Genomic DNA, 20562 nt, shown 5'->3' on the forward strand with positions numbered 1-20562 from the left:
CAGCATTTGATGGTGTTACTATTTTGTATTTTAGCCATTCATGTAAGCGTATATATGTCATGGTGGCTTTAATTTGCATTTTGCTAATGGCTAGTGAAGTTGAACGTCTTTTTGTGTAATATTTGCTGTCTGTATGTCCTCTTTGGTAGAATGTCTTCATGTCTTTTATCCATTTTCTAATCAGAATTTTTTTTTTTTTTTTTTTTTTTTTTGATGCAGAGTCTCGCTGTTTCCCAGGCTGGAGTGCGGTGGTACACCTCTGCTCACTGCAAACTCCACCTCCCGGGCTCAAGCGACTCTTGTGCCTCAGCCTCCTGAGTAGCTGGGATTACAGGCATGCACAACTTCGCCCAGCTAGATTTTGTATTTTTAATGGAGATGCAGTTTCATCATGTTGGGTAGGCTGGTTTTGAACTCCTGACCTCAGATGATCCGCCTGCCTCGGCCTTCCAAAGTGCTGGGATTATAGGCGTGAGCCACTGCAGCCGGCAATTGGTTTGTTACTGTTGAGTTTTGAGAATATGTACATATTAGAGATACCAGTCCTTTATTGGATATATGGTTTGCAAATGTATTCTCCCTCTCAATAGGCTTGTCTCTTCATCCCCTTAACAGGGTCTTTCACAGATAAAAAGTTTTTATATAATTTTGTGAAGCCTAACCTATCATTTTTCATCATAAGGATGTGTTGATGTCAAGTTTAAGGAGTCTGTCTAGTTGTAGATCCTGAAGATTTTCTCCTATGTTTTCCCTAAAAGTTTATAGTTTTATGCTTTACATTTGAGTCAGTGGTCCATTGTGAGTCAATTTCTGTATAGGGAATGAGACTTAGGTCAGGGTTTATTTTTCTGCCTGTGGATGTTTATTTGCTCGAGCATCATTTATTGAGAAGGCTATCTTTCTGCCTGAATAGATTTTGCAGTTTTGTCAAAAATTGGTAACATGGGTCTATTTCTGGATTCTCCATTGATTTATGTATCTGTCCTTCTGCCAGTACCACACTGTCTTGATTAGCTACTATATAAGTTGTGAAACTGGTTTAGACTGATTCCTTTAACTTTAGACTTCTTTCTCAAAATTGTTTTAGATATTTCTGTTTCTTTGTCTTTTCATATAGATTTTAGAATAATATTTTATGAATGTATAAACAATGTTGCTGAGATTCTGATAGGAATTGCTTAAATCTGTATATTGGTTTGGGGAGAATTGACATCTTTTCTCTGTTGAGTCTTCCCATTTTCTCCATTTATCTAATCCCTCTATTTATTTAGATCTTTGCTTTCTTTCATCAGTGTTGTGTAGTTTTTAGCATTCAAGTATTATACATGTTATGTTAGATTTATACCTAACCTATACCTAAGTTTTAAATTTGTTAAAACAATTGTAAGTGCTCAAATTGTGTTTTAAAGGATGAATATAGTAAGTGAAGGATATTCCAGACGAGGGAAAAGCAATGTGCAAAGAAACAGAGGCTTAAGAAAACTAGAGTATATAGTGCAGAGAGAGGTAGAAGATTCAAGCAATCAGTGAAGCCAGATTGTAGAGGGCCATCATTAGGAGTTTGGTGTTTTGTTTTAGGAAGTGGAAAGCTATATGTGATATTGCGGTGGTGTGGCACAATCAGGTTTTGTTTTTGTATGTGTTACCCTAGTACTAGTGAAGATGTACTTGAGGGGGCAGAAACTTATAGCAGGGATACAAGGTAAGAGGCTACTGCAATAGTCCAAGTGAGAAATGATGAGATGTGAGGATAATAGTTCAGTTTTGTACATGTGCTTGAATGTTTGCAATCTTTTTTCATGTCTTTTGGAAATCTACATAGAGTTGATCATTTATGAGGGTAGGAATCATGTTTGTCTTATGCAATACTTAGGCAGAGAGTACCTTGTTTAAACAACAGATACTCAATAGGTAAATATTTAGTGAATGAATGCGTGAATTATATGTCTGTTAAGCAACTGGAAATATGGGACTAGCCTAGAACATAGGAGTTTTGCCTAAAGATAAGTAGTAGGTGAGTTTTTGGTGTATAAATAGTTGATAATTTAACTGACAAAAAGGATTAAATGATTCGGGGAGAATTTTTAGAATTAAAAGATTAAAAGACTGAAATTGGACCCCAGGGAATATCAGTATAGAAGGGATAAAGCAGAAAACTGAAAAGGACCGGTAGTTGTGGTGTGATAAGTAGGGTTATATAGATGCAAGTGCAAAAGAAGAGGTGCACAAAGGTCATGTTGGGATAATGACTGCAAAGAAGGTTTAGATTTGGAGATTGTGACTGTATTATTGTTCCCAAATAAGAGTTTTAGTGTAGTAGCCTGTACAGATAGAAAATAATGTAAAAAATGTGATGGTGAAAGTAGGGAGAACCTGAAGTAGGTTGGGTCTAGGGAAGGTAAGGTTGCTATTTTAGGGGAATGTAGAACCGAGCATGTGACAAGAATGGTTGGTGGAACAGTCTCCCAGAAGAGTTGGGAAGGAAAAAGTTCAATAGAATGGCGAATAGACTTTCCTTGTATGGTAACGGGAACCCTGCTATAGGTGGATTTAAGGGAAGTTTGGGAGATTTTTGTTTTCTAATTAAAATTTGGTTAGTTTTTTTTTAAGCATTAGGGCTCTTTTTGGTGTTAATACATCCATGTCCTTTCTCAAGGAGAGTTTTGAGATTGTTTTATTTGCTAATTTTATGTGAACTATTTTAACTTACAAATTTTACGTAGATTCTGAAGAAGAAGAAGGAAAATGGGACAAACTGAGAGTAGACAGCGGGGAGTAGTAGGAGAAAGGTAGAAGGAAACCAGTTCATTTCAGGTGAAAGAAGTGAGGGGACAGAATATAGACTCGTGGTGCCATCCATCTCTTTTCAGGTAGAGTTTGATATTGCAATTGAAGTTCTTTGTATTTCTTTTCTATTTATTTATTTTTTTGAGGTAAATCTCACTCTGTTGCCCATGCAGTGGTGCAATCATGGCCATGGCAGCCTTAAACTCCTGGGCTCAAGTGATCCTCCTGCCTTAGCTTCCCAAGTAGGTGGGACCACAGGTGCATGCCACCACACCTGGCTAATTTTTAAATTTTTTATAGAGATGGAGTCTTGTTATGTTGTCTAAGCTGGCCTTGACCTCCTGGGCTGAAGTGATCCTCCTGCCTTGGCCTCTGAAAGTGCTGGTATTATAGGTGTGGGCCACCTTGCCTGACTCAGTCATTGTATTTCACCTGGTTTTATTGACCTGACAATGTACCCTTTAAAGTATTTTGCCTTTGCCCTTCTGGAGATGATCTTATTTGGATTAATTAACTTAAAAATTGTTTAGTAAGCAATGTATTTGTTGAAGTCTCATTACGAGTAATGCATATAAAACAAAAATATCGTTTATTTCTACAGATAGTTTCTATGTTACATGGGGAGCTCGGCATAATTCAGGAGCAAGGGCAGCCCCAGGACAACCATTGCCTCCACATGGAAAACCACTTGGAAAACTAAACTCTACTGATCTCAAGGATGTTATTAAAAAGGTATAATATGAATCATGAATTGGAACTGGGATTTGGTCATTATAGTCTTTTAAAAATGTTTATTATAAAGATTTTGAGGGCATGAATATGATAGATTGTAGAACAGGCAAAGCTGGTTCTTATCTTTTGAAATCTAGTCCATCATGGCAGGTGTAACGAGATGCACATGTACTTACATAGATATGTGTAAAATTGCTAAGATACATTTTGGGCAAAGGTATGTTGGAAGTATTAATGAGGTTTAATGTTAATCAGGAAATTACTCTGGAGCAGTAGTTGTCAAACTTTAGAGAGCATTAGAGTCATGTAGAGATTAGAAAATATGCAGATTCCTGGGTCTCATCCTCTTAAGTGTCAGATTCACTAGGTGACCCAGACAGTCCAGATGTCTAACAGGCTCCCAGATGATGTTGATGCTGCTGGTCCACTGAAACTTTGAGTAGCACTATCCTAGAGAGTTTCTTTCTCTTTTAAAGTTTAGTTATAATCAAGAAGAAGAAACAGTATTGCAAATGATTGCTTTAAAAATTAATATTTATATTGAATGTTAGTGTGGATTTTATATCAGGAAACGTTTTTTCATGATCTGGTAAACTGATTCGCCTGGAATGGATGTTGCAAAGTTTTGAAGCATTGAAAGTTGTTAAGCATGTAAAGTCTAATTTTCCTTTCTCCCTTCCTGCACTTTATCAGGTGGTCCCTGGCAGAGTATGGTACCTGTGTTAGCTTTTGATTCATTCCCAAGCAATGCGAAAGAACAAACATTCACAAAAGATTTTTTAGGCACTAGGTTTCTAGAGTGTGGGGATTTTTTTCATGGTCTACGCACACTGATTCATAACAAAACTAATAAAATTTGAGCAATTTTAAAGTTCTATAATTAACCTGCTATCTCATGCTGCTTTTTACTAGTGTAGTAGTGACCAAAACTAACTGATTTTCACGGACCTTGAACTTGTTTGACGTGAGTTTTTCCTTAGAGAGTGCCAATTTATTTATCCAGGATTGCTGGATGTATAAAATATTGAGTGTGAGATGGTATGTAGTCACTTCACCTTTTTTCTTGAATGTATCAAAAATATAATATTTTAACCTAGATAAGTAATATTTGTATTTTGTAGTTAGGGCTTACGTTAACTATAAAATATTCTGATTTTTTTCAAAGGGTCTTATTCATTATGGACGAGATAACCAGAATTTAGACATTTTACTCTTCCACGAAGTCTTGGAGTATATGTCTAGGATAGATAGAGTGCTGAGTTTCCCTGGAGGTTCACTTCTATTAGCAGGACGCAGTGGTGTAGGTCGTCGGACCATCACTTCTTTAGTCAGTCACATGCATGGAGCGGTCCTGTTTTCTCCAAAGATTTCCAGAGGATATGAACTGAAGCAGTTCAAAAATGATCTCAAACATGTGAGTTGCCCACTCTCTTTTGCTTTATTTGGTTTTAAATTACATTGGTTATTATTCTAAACATCTTTAAAGACCTTTAATTCTCTGTTATACAGCATAGTCTTTATTTTAATTTAGATTATTTTTTCCATGATTATTAGAAAATCATATTTTTATCTATAGACAGGAAAGAGAATACTATTAGAATTTCTAGGACCCAGATACTCCAGGTTGTGGGATGTTAGACAGACGTGAATGATAAACAGAAGGATGGCATTTACACAGGAAATGTGTGGGTAGAGATAAAAATGATCTACTTGTTTGTAAAATAATTAGTATTTGCTTAGGGGTTGGATTTACTTTCCAAATTATATGGCTAAAGTTTGATTTTTAATTACTTAAATAGAAATAAATGAATAAATAAACACACGATACTGGCATACTTTACATACAAAATGTTAATTTTTAACTGCACCAAAAATACGTAAAGGGCGCTAAAAAGTATTTTCTTATTTTGCAGGTGCTGCATCTTGCAGGAATTGAAGCACAACAGGTAGTTTTACTTCTTGAGGATTACCAGTTTGTACATCCTACGTTTTTGGAGATGATCAATAGCCTTTTATCCTCTGGCAAGTGACTAGTTTCTTTTCAAAGAAAATGAAAATAATGGCATAAAAATTATCCAAGTAAAATTATCTTGTGCAAAATTTACTTTGTTTTGGAGAACGTTTGGCATAGTTCTTACTTAGGAGACATGGTGTTAAACATGCTCATGGCAGGAAAATTAAGAGACTCCATTTTTATAAAATCAATAATTAAAGACATAAAAATTGTTAGAGTATTGGTGAATATTCAGAAAAATTGACTCTTACATATACTTTTGCTGGGTTATTATTTGGTATAACCTTTGGGAGAATTATCAGCTAGGACTTATTAAAAGCTGTGCCATACTCTTTGATGTACCATTCTATTATCTGTAGGAATTTAACCCACAGAAATGAAAGAACTAGTATGCAAGAAAATAGGTAGTATAATTTATTATCACAAACATTTGATAGAACCTTCCTATCAGTAGTGGCATGGTTGTATAACTATATAATAGTATGGCCTTAGTATGGATATATGAATATACGTATACTCCAGATATATGAAATTCCACATAATTCTACACATTAGTGCCCCCATTTCATGTGTCTGGAATATAGCTGCATTCATTAACCTGGAAAAATGCACATTCTCCTTCTTCAGTTGGATATTACAAATCAAGTAATAAGTAATATTATTTATTTATTTATTTATTTATTTATTTATTTATTTAGAGACAGAGTCTTGCTCTGTCGCCAGGCTGGAGTGCAGTGACACGATCTCGGCTCACTGCAACCTCCCCCTCCCAGGTTCAAGTGATACTCCTGCCTCAGCCACTTGAGTAGCTGGGATTACAGACATGCACCACCACACCCGGCAAATTTTTGTAATTTTAGTAGGGTCAGGGTTTCACCATGTTGGCCAGGCTGGTCTGGAACTCCTGACTTCAGGCAATCCTCCTGCCTTGGCCTCCCAAAGTGCTGGGATTACAGGTGTGAGCCAGTAATCTTGTTTTTTAAAAGAAGAAATTAAAATTATTTGTAAGAAAAAAAGGAACTTATAAGTACTTTAAGTATGCATCTATATAATAGAAAAATACCACTTGAAAGAGGACTATCTTAATACAAATACTCTCTAGAAATTTATGGCTAAGTGGGCTCTCTATGTATCTGGAATTCTATGGATTGTAGAGATATTTATTGTTTTGTTTTCAAGATTTCTATGGTTTAAAGTCTTGTTTTTCCTCTGAGATATAACATGAAGCACTGTCCATTTATATTCCTCAGCATTTCTCACCCCTAATTGCACATAGAATCACTTGGATAATTAAAAACAACAACAACAACTAAAAACAAATTCTTTGCTACTACCCTAAGCCCATTAAATTAAAATCTCTGGGGTAGGGTGGGAGTATCATTTGGCTATTGTGACTCCCTAATTGAGTCCCTGCAACCTGAACTAAGAACTGTTGCTACTCTTCTGCTGTGGCTCTGTCCGCAGCAAACTGTGGTACTCTCCTGTTGTCTGTGGTGTTACCTGACCTTTTTGGTGTTTTCCTGGGGAGGATACTTGTGAATTCCTGTATTTCTTCCTTTTTTTTTTTTTTTTTAAGAATTTATTAAATTTGTTAGAATCTTTCTATGAGTAATCACTGTCAGTGATTGGGAGGAAGTAGCTTAGTTTTAAACCTGGATCAAGAGTGTTTTGTTATTGAAGTACAAAATAAACCTTAAAAACTAGTTTCAGTCGTATGGGTGGTATCACTGTGGGATCAAAGGACAAAGTTATATGAACTCATTTTCAACTCAGTTTTTCATAAATACTTGCTTTGTATCATGCTACTGCTCTGAGGAGAAATTTTCTTCAGAATTTAACAGCTTTGGTTAAAGAAAACATTTAGTTTATAATATGTGATATCTAAATATTAGTGCCCAGATGAGAAACACAGACCAGGATGCTCTGATTAGACAAGTGGTAGATCCATTTCTATGAAAGAGTTGAGGGATAATGGCTTAGTGAAAGTGGTAAGTACTTGAGTGGACTTCCAGCGTTCGTGGACGTTTTAATGAACATCTTTTGATATTGAAGGAACGCATTCCTGCATATCGCTTCAGCTGTCACTAGATGGAGACATTGTTCGTTTTGGCTGACAAGAGACCAGAAACACAGATCTTTTTTTTTTCTTTTTTCTTTTTGAAAGCAAACATTCGGATAAGCACTAACCCAATAATCATTATTTTAGAACAAATTGGCCTTTATGATCAAAATATAATGGTAAAAATGACAAGTCAGATTTTGGCATTTTATTTTCAGAGGAAGTCTTCGGTAGGCTTTGTGTCTTTTTTCTATTTCAAATTCTTATTTCCTAATGTATATAATATATAGGTAGAGTTGGCATTGTTTGCTAAATTTAAGGAATCAAAAATATCTTGGTATGTCTAAAATTTAAAGAAAAACATATCATGCAGATTTATGTGTGCATGTGTTCAAGTATGCACAAGCTTGTGGGGTGGGAGTGGTCTGGTGCCTCTTAGTTGAACCTCAAGAAAAGTAGGGATCAGACTGATGGGCCCTATATGAATACGTTACTTTGGATATGTAGCAAAGGACTTTTCACTTAATGTTACAGTTTCTTGTGAATTGTAAACCTACTGGCTTAACAAATATTTATTAAATGCCTCTTATATGCAGGGCCAAGTTTTAAATACTATTATAATTTGTAGAAGTGAACAGGATGTGCTCCACGCCATCTATCTTTAAATCTGTCTCTAAGACTAAAGTTGTAGTCTTTTTTTTTTTTTTTTTTGAGACGGAGTCTCGCTCTGTCGCCCAGGCTGGAGTGCAGTGGCGCGATCTCGGCTCACTGCAAGCTCCGCCTCCCGGGTTCACGCCATTCTCCTGCCTCAGCCTCCCGAGTAGCTGGGACTACAGGCGCCCACAACCGCGCCCGGCTAATTTTTTGTATTTTTAGTAGAGATGGCGTTTCACCGTGGTCTCGATCTCCTGACCTTGTGATCCGCCCGCCTCGGCCTCCCAAAGTGCTGGGATTACAGGCGTGAGCCACCGCGCCCGGCCTAAAGTTGTAGTCTTAATCAACTTTGATTTGCCTTTCATCATTCTATTCATCGTCATGATTTGGCATGCATAGAAGCAGGCCACGGACCAGTTCTTCTGATTTCTAGTACAAGTTCATCTGTTCATTCATTCATTTATGTAAAACATATTTTTGTTCTAGATACCTAGGTAAGAATATTCTAAGGTTAAATGTTGAACATTATCAAATATTTGTCCTTAGAAAGTTAGAGTCTAATTGGAGATGAGAAGGAAGTAATTCATTATTAAATGATGTGATAAGTGCTAAAAAGTGATATACTTGAATAGTATGTGAAAGAGAAAGAGTGTTTAATTAGCTAATGGGTAGTCAAAAAAGGTTCATGGGCTTAACAGGGAAGTAGCATCTTGAAGGATAAAAACTTACTGGGAAGATAAGGGGCAGAGGATGACCATAGGTATACATTCCAAGAGGACAGAATATTTTGTTATATTTATGGAACACAAGTTTATTGAGGCTAGAATACAAGGTCTTATGGAGGAAGATGGAAAAATAACCTGTAAAGGTAGACAGATGGCTAGATTATGACTATTTTGAGTGGTTTGCTTAGGTATTTGAATTTTATCAAATGAAGGCTATAGATAAAGATTTGTGAGTCACATAGAGGTAATAAGATTTGTATATTTTTGGAAAGAAAGATTGAATAAGAGCAGATTTTTAAATATAAAAATTGAAAAAGTATTATTTATTAAAATGTTTTGAATTAGTCTAATATTTTTCTGTAGGTGAAGTTCCTGGACTCTACACTCTTGAAGAATTGGAGCCTTTGCTGTTACCACTTAAAGATCAAGCTTCACAAGATGGTTTTTTCGGACCAGTCTTCAATTACTTCACATATAGTAAGTGACATAGAATTCATTAGTCACATCAAACTGGTTCATATGAAATATATACCATTTAATTTGCCTTATTTTCTCATTAGATTGCAAAAGTATCTTAAATCTTGGGTTCATTTGATACTTTATACCTTTTTCTTTTTTCTGGAGTTTTTAGAAAGTAACACATAACTACTGATAGGCTAGCCTATAATAAAAACACCTATATTAGTCTGTTTTTACACTACTAATAAAGACTTACCTGACACTGGGCAATTTACAAAAGAAAGGGGTTTATTGGACGCACAGTTCTACATGGCTGGTGAGGTGTCACAATCACGGTGGAAGGCAAGGAGGAGCAAGTCATATCTTACATGGATGGCAGCAGGCAAAGAGAGGGCTTGTGCAGAGAAACTCCCGTTTTTAAAACCATGAGGTCTCATGAGAGCCATTCACTATCATGAGAACAGCATGGGAAAGACCTGCCCCCCTCCATGATTCAGTCATCTCCCACCAGGTTCCTCCCACAACATGTGGGGATTATGGGAGCTACAAAATGAGATTGGGGCAGGGACATAGAGCCAAACCATATCAATACCTTAGCAAAATTTTAGCAAACAGGAATGACGAAAGTATGGTAATGTTCTTTGGAATATTTACCTTGCCTCCTTCGTTTCATGTGGTGAAATTATTGCCACTTTAGTACCTCCTGTCTTAAAGAGCTATTGAACTATTTAGATTGTGCCAGACTTCATAGTTTTAAAAAACTAGCCTTTCATTCATATAGAAACAGTTTTATTTGCAGTGTAGAAATCCAAAATTGAAATAAGTGAAAAATGAGGCAATAATCACACCACCCAGACATTATGACACTTACATTTTTCATGGACATTTTTCCGAGTCTTTTTTCTTAACACGCACATATACAAATTTATAAGTGTTCTTTTAACTAAAATGAAAATCATACCATAATATTGTTTTATATTGTGCTTATTTTTAAAAACAGCTCCTACTATTTCATTTGAGAAAATTTTGATCTCTTTAACCCGGACCACATATAGATTGCCTGATTCTATTATTATTCTTGTAATTTGCCATGAATATAATTTTTTATATATTTCTTAGGAATTCAGCAAAACTTGCATATTGTCTTGATAATGGATTCTGCAAATTCAAACTTCATGATAAACTGTGAGAGTAATCCAGCTTTGCATAAGAAATGCCAGGTGTTGTGGATGGAGGGTTGGTCTGATAGCAGTATGAAGAAAGTAAGTTTAACAAATATTAAAAATTTTAAAAGCACGTTTTAGTTTTGAAGTTGTTGATTTTCACAACTTCTCTTTGGTGTTGGTTATAACATCATCTTAGTTATGGCACCGAACGTCTCTTATGTTTGGAAATGTCTCTATTTTCTTCTTACTCTTGCATCATAATTTAGTTGAATATAGAATTGTAGATTGAGGATCATGTTCTTAATTAAGAACCGCAGAGACAACTATACTTTAAAATGTTATGACTTTAATTAACTAACCTATTATAGGCTGTTCTAGATTAAAAAAAAAATCATAGCAAGTATTTAACCATTAAAGAATTTTTAAATCCTTAAAAAATATCATCGCTATGCTGTGTGTTTGGAGGGGGATCAGTTAAAGTGTGAACTCATAACACTATCTTAACTGGAAGCCTCTTATTTTACTTCATTTGAATAAGTAATAATTTTCAACATTGTTTCTTTAAATGATATTCATATCCTTAATCACTAATTTCTTTACTTTTCTATAAGAGAAGTATAGTTTAATGCCTGTCATGATTCAGAGTAAGGAGTGTAATTTGAGATAAAAGACATGGTTTACAGATGAGGTAATATTTTAGTTACTGAAATATATTTTAGCTTGAGGAGGCCACATGAATAAGAGGCATTCATTTAGAAGTCATTATTGGGTGCTTAGTATGTACCACTGTTCTATATATGTTGAGGACATAGCAGAGGAAAAAAAACCAGATAGAGATCCCTACCCTCATGGTGTTTACATTCTTCTCGGGTATATCTGCGGAGAAAGCTTTCTAGGTGAAGATCCTGGGTAGAGATCTTGTCTGATGATTTTGAGGATCAGTAAGAGGCCACTTCACCTGGAGCAGAGTGATTGAGGGGAGAGTTGCTGAAGATGATGTCAGAGAACTAAGAGGAAACCAGTTAGGGTGGGGCTTTGTAAGCTACTACAGTGTATAAGATTTCAGCTTTTCCTGAGAACTAACTTACTTTTGGATGCTTTCAAACAGAAATATTCTGACTCATTTTTTAATGGGATTACTGTAGTTTCTGTGTTGAAAGTAGACTATGGAGTGCAATGGATGGAGCAGTTACAAATGATTGCAGTAATCCAGAGAGAAGAGGATAGGTGGGGCTAAGGATGTAGTGATAAGGTGGTGAGAAGTGGTTGTATTCTGGATATGTTTTGCAGTAGAAACAACAGGATTTGCTGACAGATTGTAATCAGGTGTAATAGAAAGTGAGGAGTCAATGATACTTCTGAGTATTTTGGCTTGAGCAACAAGAAGGATGAAATGACCATCATTTGAGACAGAGGAGACTGGGAGAAGAACATATTAAGAGGAGACTATGAGGCCTTGAGTTTTAGATGTGTTAAATAAGAGATACCAGACACTGAAGTTATAAGTCTGAGAAGGCATTTGGATATATAAGCCTGGAGCTCCGGGGTCAGGCATACAGAAAAAAATTTGAGGAATTGTCAGAGTGCAGGTGGTATTTAAAGCTATAAGAATGAATGATATCACCAAGGGAGTGAGAATAAACAAAAGAGAGCAGCGATCCAAGACTGAACCCTGAGACACTTCAACATTAAGAAACTGGGGAGATGAAGAGGAAGAACCAACGGAAACTGAGAAGAAGCTGCTAGGGAAATAAGAAAACCAGACAAACATTATATTTTAGAAACCAAAAGAAGATAGCATGTCAATGCTGGGCCTGTATTTTTTTTTTTTTTTTTAAAGATGGGACACAGTATAACATGTTAATATGCTGTTGAGAATGACTTAATAGGGAAGCAAAAATTATGTGATGCAAAACAGGGAAAAATTGCTAGAATAATATCACTGAGTAAGTGCACAACAAATGGATCTAGCGTACAAATGGAAGAATTAAAGATTGGCCTTTCCTATGAGAATGGAGGAATCATTTGCGATATCAGGAAAGAAAGCAGAATAGTAGGGGATAGATCTGGGTAGATGGGCAGGTGTGGTACTGGAAAGTTTGGGAGACTCTTTTCTAATTGTTTCTATTTTCTTAGCGAAATAGGAAGACTATCTGCTGAGGGAAAGAATGAGGGAGGAGGTTTTGGAGGCTTAAAGAGATACAAGAAGACATGCAAAATAGTAGTTTGGGAGAATGAAAGAGGGAAAGGATTAGGAGAATGGAGTATGATAGGATTCACTTGAGGTTAGTGATCATGGAGTTCAATAGAGGCCAAACAATGTAGTTGTGTTTTTTTTTTTCTCAAGCCATAGGTGCACTCATGGATGCACAACTTGAGTAGGTGGTGACTTAGATTTGACCAGAATTGGGACTTGGCTACTTGAGTATGACAAAACAATTGAAGGCAAGAGAGTTGAGAATATTTATAAGAATATAATTATTTTGATTTATCATGGAATTTAAGTTGGTATGGTGGTAAATTAGGATAGGAAGATGGTCGAAGACAGTGAAGAGGTGGTCAAATCCGTAGATAGTAGGTTTCAGTGGAGTTTCAGGATTTTGATACTGGGAGGGAGTAAGCTGGGAAGACAAAAGTGTAGCGATAGAAGAATGGGATGTTTGAAGGTGAGATTATGGAAGGGTTTCACTTAGTGATAATTACAAAATCTCAGGATTTGACTGTGTAGGTGAGTGGCTGACAAAAGTGTGGTGTCTAAGAGGAGAAGAGGTGCTCAAGGAATTGAGAGGTGAGGATATTAGAGTGATTATCTATAATGGATATTGAAATTGGGAATAATTAAGAAGATAAGACAAGGATTGTGTTGGAAAGAGTGAAAGTGAGCCAAGAGCTAAAATTATTTCTGGAGTGAAGAAATGATTGGACTGGTAGATGCCTGCAGCAAGGAGGGTTAGTGGTTACTTTAGCCTGATAATATGAAAACTAAATTTAGGGAGCTTAGTGAGGATGGTTTTGAAGTAGTTATGAAGTGCAAGAGGGCACTGCCTCACTTGCAGGCCCAGTGGTTCAAGGACATGATATTGCACGGTGTGCCTGGAAATAGAGAGTTCATGTGGCTGCTGCACAGCGTATGTGGTACATTGTAGTGGGAAATATCGGGGACAGATAAGGAGGGAAAGCGTTTAAGTGCCATGACTTTGAATCTTATTTAATAAGCAACTAGAAGCAATGAAAGTTAGTTTGAAGGGGTTGATAGGATCCATCAGTTTTGGATATGTTAATGTATGAAAATGTCAATATGTGTTATATATTATGTTATGAATATGTTAATATATGAAATATATGAGAACATGTAATAGATGAAAATAAAGCAAATTAAGAGGCTTACTATGCCCATTCAACTCTTTAAAAAGTACCATTTTTTTACTTCAAGGGAAGGAACGAGGCAAATCAGGCAGGCAGACTTTGCTAATGCAGGATATTGTTTGAGGATAGACCATTTTAAAGAAAATGAGTTCCCAAAGAAACAGATTAATGTTGATTTAAAAATATAAGTTTAAAATATTCTCACATAGGTTTAAGTGTTTTGTCAGAAATCAGTGAAGGCACACTCTGTCGCAAGAATTATGGTACATTCGAACTCTGCATTAATGAAGACATCTTTTGGCTTACATTTTTTTTTTCAATCTGAGAAATTTAAAAAATGATTTATCGACCTAATTAGCTGGTTCACTTGTGTTTCCTCTTGCTGGTAATGTCAGCTCTATCAAGTGAAAGAAATTCAAGCTATTTGGCTTAATTTAAAATTTCAAAATGTTACTTTAATTTTTTTCGGGAATCTAAACTATCTTTTGTATATTCTAAAGTAGCATTTTTATAAGGTTATCTTTAATGATAATGATATCTGCTATGAAACTGTATTTGCTTATTTATAATAATGGCAAAATTTCAGTCATACTAAGAATATATTTTTAGAATGATCAGTTATGAAATTGATTATAAAATTATTTTTATTTACTTTTAGTTTTTATTTGAAAAAGCTAAGAATCCTTGCTACCCTACTATGCCATGAAGGCATTTTACTAGTTTTATGCCAAATAAAATATTTTTATTACTGTATGTTTTTAAATGGCATTGTGATTATTTTCTAATTTAATCCAAATTGTAATTTCCTTCATTTCATATAGTCTCACCACTTCAAGTGAGCTTTTCCCAATGTGCCATTAATTTGCAATCAGTTAATGGTTGATATGTGTCAAAATGATGTTTAGGAAATCATTTCTTCTAAATATTTCTGTATTTTTTTTTTCTCTTAGTCTGGAATGAATCCTAAAAGAAAAGTACAATCAATACTGACTTCTTTTGTGTTAAAGGTTTTTAACTTCTGATATGGAACTTAAACTTTTTCACAGTGATTTGCTTTTTCTGTTTTAGATACCTGAAATGTTACTCAGTGAAACAGGTGGTGAAGAAAAATACAATGACAAAAAACGAAAAGAAGAAAAGAAAAAAAATTCAGGTAGTATTTTGATGAAATCAGTTTTATCTGGTTTTTATTTATGAAATAATTGCCTTTTTTTAATGTTACAGTTTCATTTAAGATTCATGATTATAAATTTAAATAATGCTAAATGTAGCAAAATTAGATTTCTTCTGATGCAAACAAAATTTTGAAGCCCTTTTTATTTTTAAATTAAGGTTATGTCATTTAACATAGAATCCAACAGAATATCTACTGTGTGAGTTCAACACATTTAAAAATTATTTTTCTTACCTGAGTGATTTGAAGGACCTACTTAAATTGTTTAGAGTCTTTAGCGAGCCCCCTAAACTTTTCATATTTGCTTATCACTTAGATATGGCACAGAACTCTGTAACTTATATATGAAAAAGTTTTATGACATTCTGTGAGTATGGACTTAATCTTTTCTTAACTATAATATTCTCATTATTTTCTCTTCAAATCAATTTTGATTGTGGTCTTTATACCATAGCTTATTCACTTGTTTATTTAAGCATCTAATAATCAAATATTTATTGAACTCGTTTTATACTATGTACTGGGCTGGATATTAGAGATCACTTAGTAGCTCATAGTCCAGTGATAGTGAGAATTATGTTATATATAAACATAAATCTCTGATATAGCAAGATAAGTGATGGTAGAAGTTTATATGAAATACATTGGAAAGTAAAACTTTAGCAGATATCATAGGAGATAGACATTGTCCAGACAGGCAGTTTGAGAAAGTCATTCTGGTTAGAGTGAGTAGCATGGGAAAGGTTTGGAGAAGTGAGATGGGCATTTTATGAAACTATAAACAGCCTAAAGGGCTGAAACATAAGATGTATAAATAAGTACTAGATGAAGAGTGAGGAAAAGGTTATCATGGTCAGGTAATGAAGAGCGTTCTGCATTATGCTAAGGAGTTTGGATTCTAACTTGCAGGTGATAGGTCTTAATTGAGAGATTTAAAAGGAGATTTAACCAGAGTTTTGTTTTAGAAACAGAAATGTCTTTTTTTTTTTTTTTTTTTTTTTTTTGAGACGGAGTCTCCCTCTTTACCCCAGGCTGGAGTGCAGTGGCACAATCCTCGCTCACCGCAAGCTCCGCCTCCTGGGTTCACACCATTCTCCCTCCTCAGCCTCCTGAGTAGCTGGGACCTCAGCCGCCCGCCACCACGTCCGGCTAATTTTTTTAATGTATTTTTAGTAAAGACGGGGCTTCACCGTGTTAGCCAGGATGGTCTCGATCTCCTGACCTCGTGATCCGCCCGCCTCCGCCTCCCAAAGTGCTGGGATTACGGGCGTGAGCCACCACGCCCAGCCAGAAATATCTTTATATATCCATTTTTTCAGTTATTAGAAAATAGATTTGTAATAGGAGAAACCAAAATCAATTACATCATTTTAGAAGTTTGTTGTAGTAATCTAAGAGAGACAAGATGAAGGCCTAAACCAAAGAAGAGGTAATAAGAATGGAGGAAGGAATGGACTTGGTGGATATTAGGAGGTAATCTCAATGAGACTTGATGATTACATAATGGCTGTGGCACACAAGAAGAAGGAGAGTCAAGGATGTTTCTTGGGGTTCTGTCTTGGAATATTCATTACAAATTGATTTCGTTCACGGGGGCTGGGAATACAGATGCAAATTGTGTCAGTGAGAGGAATATAATGTGTTTGATCATGGATATATTGAATCTAATGTGAACTTATTCTTAACTTTTTGGCATTTGAAGTCATGTTTCTCCCTGTATCAAATGGGAGTGGATAGGTATTTTGTATATTGCTTTTCTGTTCAGCAGATTGTATTTAGCTCACTTTTGGATTACTGTACATTTGTTATATAGTCCCAATTAATTTATGTATTATGACAACATGTAGATTTATTTTTCTTGCAACAATAAAGATGTTCAGGGGAAATATGTAACAGTAGATGAATAGATGCTACTAAAACTAGAGAATTCAAAATTCCTAAGAAGATGGGAGCTGTGAATAGTTGTCTTTTGTGCATCTTTAAGCAAAGATGCTATCTCATATTTATAATTATATAGCATGGAAGTATCTTGTATAAAATAACTATCATTAGGATATTTTCTCTTATTTTTAATGAGTCATGCATATAATAAGTTATTTTTATTTTCTATTTTTTTCTAGTTGATCCTGATTTTCTAAAATCATTTTTATTAATCCATGAATCTTGTAAAGCATATGGTGCTACACCAAGCCGATATATGACCTTTTTACATGTGTATTCTGCCATTAGTAGCAGCAAGAAAAAGGAATTATTAAAAAGACAAAGTCATTTGCAGGTATAGTATTGGTAATCTTGAATTATTTTATCTATATATAGGAAACAAGAGTTTTGTAAATTGCAATATTATGTTGCGAGTGGCATATATCTGGTATTAATAAATGTACTGTATTAAAAGCCTTGGAAAACAGTCTCACTTTCGTACCTATGTTGCCCTCTAGGTTTTAGTAATGATTTGTATTTTTTTTTTAATTCAATGGTTATTTCTTTTCTTCACTGGTTGGCATTTATGGGTTTTTGATAGCTTATGGTACTCTCTTTAAGAGTCTCTTTCACATGAAAACATTTTTAGAAATTAAGAAAACTGTTCTTCGGCATAAGAATGATACAGTGGACTTTGGGGACTTGGGGGAAGAGTGGGGTAGGGAGGGATAAAAGGCAACAAATATGGTGCAGTGTATAATGCTCTGGTGATGGGTGCATCAGTATCTCACAGTTCACCACTAAAGAACTTACGTAACCAAATGCCACCTGTACCCCAATAACTTACGGCAAAGTAAAATAAAATAATAATAAAAAAGAAAACCCTGTTATTAATTAAAACATAATATCCAAGATTATACTTTGTAATAACCTTTAAAATTAAAATTATATTTTATAAAGTAATGTTTTCATCCATGTCACTTAGTACATTCTGAACAGTTTTCTTTCTGTATTTCTCTAATTATAGAGCTTTAACTTAAATGTGACATTAGAATGTCAGCCTCTGAAGTTGTTAGAGAACATTTCCTCTCTGAAATTCTAGTTTCCCTTTGTTAGGGTAATAAAGTAGGCTCCATCTTAATTGACATAATTATCTTTATCATTTCTACTGATTCACTTTCATTTATATTAAGGTACTAACTATACAGGCTTTTGGGAGGATTGATTTCCTGATTTAGTTCTCTATGGTACTTTGGATAAATTACTTTAACTTACTGTTTTGCAGCTTAATTGGGTCAATGGTAGTTGTATGTGAGTATATTAGATAAAATTCATAAATTCATATGGAAATAACCTAGCTTATTACCTGTACTTTATGTTGGGTGCTCAATAAATATTAGTTAGATTCCTTTTTTGCCGTTACTCTTTCCCCAAATCTTCTGATTTGTTAGGTGACAAAAACACGATAGAAGATAAATAATTTTTTTCATGTATATCCCTGGGTTCATTATTCTGTTGTTTGAATAGTAGGATGGGGTACCATCAATGGCCAGGCCAGGGTCAAATGCCCACCCAAAATGCAGGTAAGGCAAGTGAATGACAGCCCACCAGAACCATATGTCAGGCAGTCTCTTACAAGAAAAGTGAATATTAGATAAACAAAATCAGGTCATGTCTAGTATAAAAAAGAGTGACTCGAGTCCTTTTTCCCTGTCAGTGAGACTGAAATTAGAAAAGGTTTAGTGAGTTATTCCTTTCTTGCTATTTTCTCTCCCATCTAATGTAATGGTAAAAAGTATTTTTTATTAAGTTCAGTGTTTAAACTATCAAATATGTATTTATCTGTTTAGCTTTTCTGTGATGCTTTTTTTCAAGTCTTATGTATTTACTTTTTAAAATTTTATAGATATTGATAATTTTATTGATATTTATGGGGTACATGTGATATTTTGATTCATGCAAGAATGTGTAATGATCAAAGGGTGATTAGTGATGTTGAACAATTTTTCATATACTTGTTGGCCATTTGTGTGTCTTTTTAAAAAAAATCTATTCAGATCCTTTGCCTACTTTTTAATGGAATTTTTTTTTGTTGTTGTTGTTCAGTTGTTTGAATTTCTTGTATATTCTACATGTTAAACCTCTTGTCAAATGAACAGTTTGCAAATATTTTCTCCCATTTAACAGGTTTGCATATGTTGAACCATTATCTGTGATGCTTTAAAATTTGTTTTTCTTTAAAACCTCTGTGGGATCTTTTACTACATCTTAATGAGTATTATATGAAATAAATTGTTATAATTAGCAATAAGAAAAAATCTAAGTCTACTTGCTACTGTTTTGTATATACACACTTAACATGTTTGCTTGATTCTTTTCTATAGGGCTTTATTTACTGTGTGTATGTAAAATTCTTTTTTTAAAATATTACCAGTCAATATTTTATTGATGTAGGCTGGTGTATCTAAACTAAATGAAGCTAAAGCTCTTGTGGATGAACTGAACAGAAAAGCTGGAGAACAAAGTGTTTTACTTAAAACTAAGCAAGATGAAGCAGATGCTGCCCTTCAAATGATCACAGTGTCAATGCAGGTAATGTTTGGAGTGATCACAAAAATGAAAACAATAGGGAGAGCATTTATGACTGACTGTCAGTGAAAAATAACATTTTCACTTAGGTGGATTTAAAAAACATTGCTTTTTCATACTGAGTCAGACTGATGTTATGTACTTAAGCTTTTGTGGAAGGGCATGGTATTTTCCCACATTGTTTAGAATGATTACTCAGTGCATTCAGTTGACCATATGCAACTTATGTAGTCTCTTTTTATATTTTAAATTGGCATGGATCTGTCTGTAACTGATTTTATTTCTTATACTCTCCCAGTTAGGTTGGTATTTCCTTTTATTTTCCTTAGAATTCTCTCCTTCAGGCTTTGAGAGTTTTCCTTGCTTTTAATTTTCTCAAGATTTATGGAATGTTTTTCTTCTTTCAGTACTTTCATGATGTTTTGTATTTTGAGTATATATTTTTTGAGCTGTTGCCTTTGTTTTGTTGAATCCTTTCAAAGGAGATTTCTCTGAGTTCCTTCCTTGCCCCAGTATTTTATGTCTCCATGCTCTTTCAGGATGCTCTTGTTCATTTTATTGCTCTTACTACCAACTGCATGTAACTGTTTTCAAATTCACCTTTTTTATTCCTTATCCTAACTCCTTTTATTAGCTTCAGACTTAATTACTGGCAGGGCATGGTTGCTCACGCCTGTAATCCTAGCTCTTTGGGAGGCCGAGTGGGAAGATCGCTTGAGCCCATGAGTTTGAGACCAGCCTGGGCAATATAGTGAGACCTTATCTCTACAAAAAAATTAAAAATTAGCCAAATGTGGTAGCATGTGCCTGTAGTCCCAGCTACTGAGGAGGCTGAGGTAGGAGGATTGCTTGAGTTTAAGAGACAGAGGTTTCAATGAGCTGAAATCATGCCACTGCTCTCCAGCCTGGGTAACAGA

The 20562-nt window shown here is 34.9% G+C and overlaps 1 protein-coding gene across 4 annotated transcripts in view; it reads left to right on the forward strand.

Moving 5' to 3' along the window:
* Positions 1-20562, forward strand: part of LOC105493700 (dynein cytoplasmic 2 heavy chain 1) — a 361100-nt gene that overhangs the window by 80666 nt on the left and 259872 nt on the right. For all 4 annotated transcript variants that reach the window (XR_011611022.1, XM_011761557.3, XM_011761558.3 and 1 more), the window contains exons 48-55: positions 3389-3519; positions 4685-4933; positions 5433-5541; positions 9335-9448; positions 10550-10692; positions 15031-15115; positions 17257-17411; positions 19511-19648. Coding sequence is in view for 3 of the 4 variants with exons in the window: in XM_011761557.3 (XP_011759859.2) it covers positions 3389-3519; positions 4685-4933; positions 5433-5541; positions 9335-9448; positions 10550-10692; positions 15031-15115; positions 17257-17411; positions 19511-19648 (1124 nt within the window). In the remaining variant the exon portion in view is untranslated. The remainder of the gene's footprint in view (positions 1-3388; positions 3520-4684; positions 4934-5432; positions 5542-9334; positions 9449-10549; positions 10693-15030; positions 15116-17256; positions 17412-19510; positions 19649-20562) is intronic.

Source organism: Macaca nemestrina, chromosome 12 (assembly GCF_043159975.1).
Source record: "Macaca nemestrina isolate mMacNem1 chromosome 12, mMacNem.hap1, whole genome shotgun sequence".
Taxonomy (NCBI): Eukaryota; Metazoa; Chordata; class Mammalia; order Primates; family Cercopithecidae; genus Macaca; species Macaca nemestrina.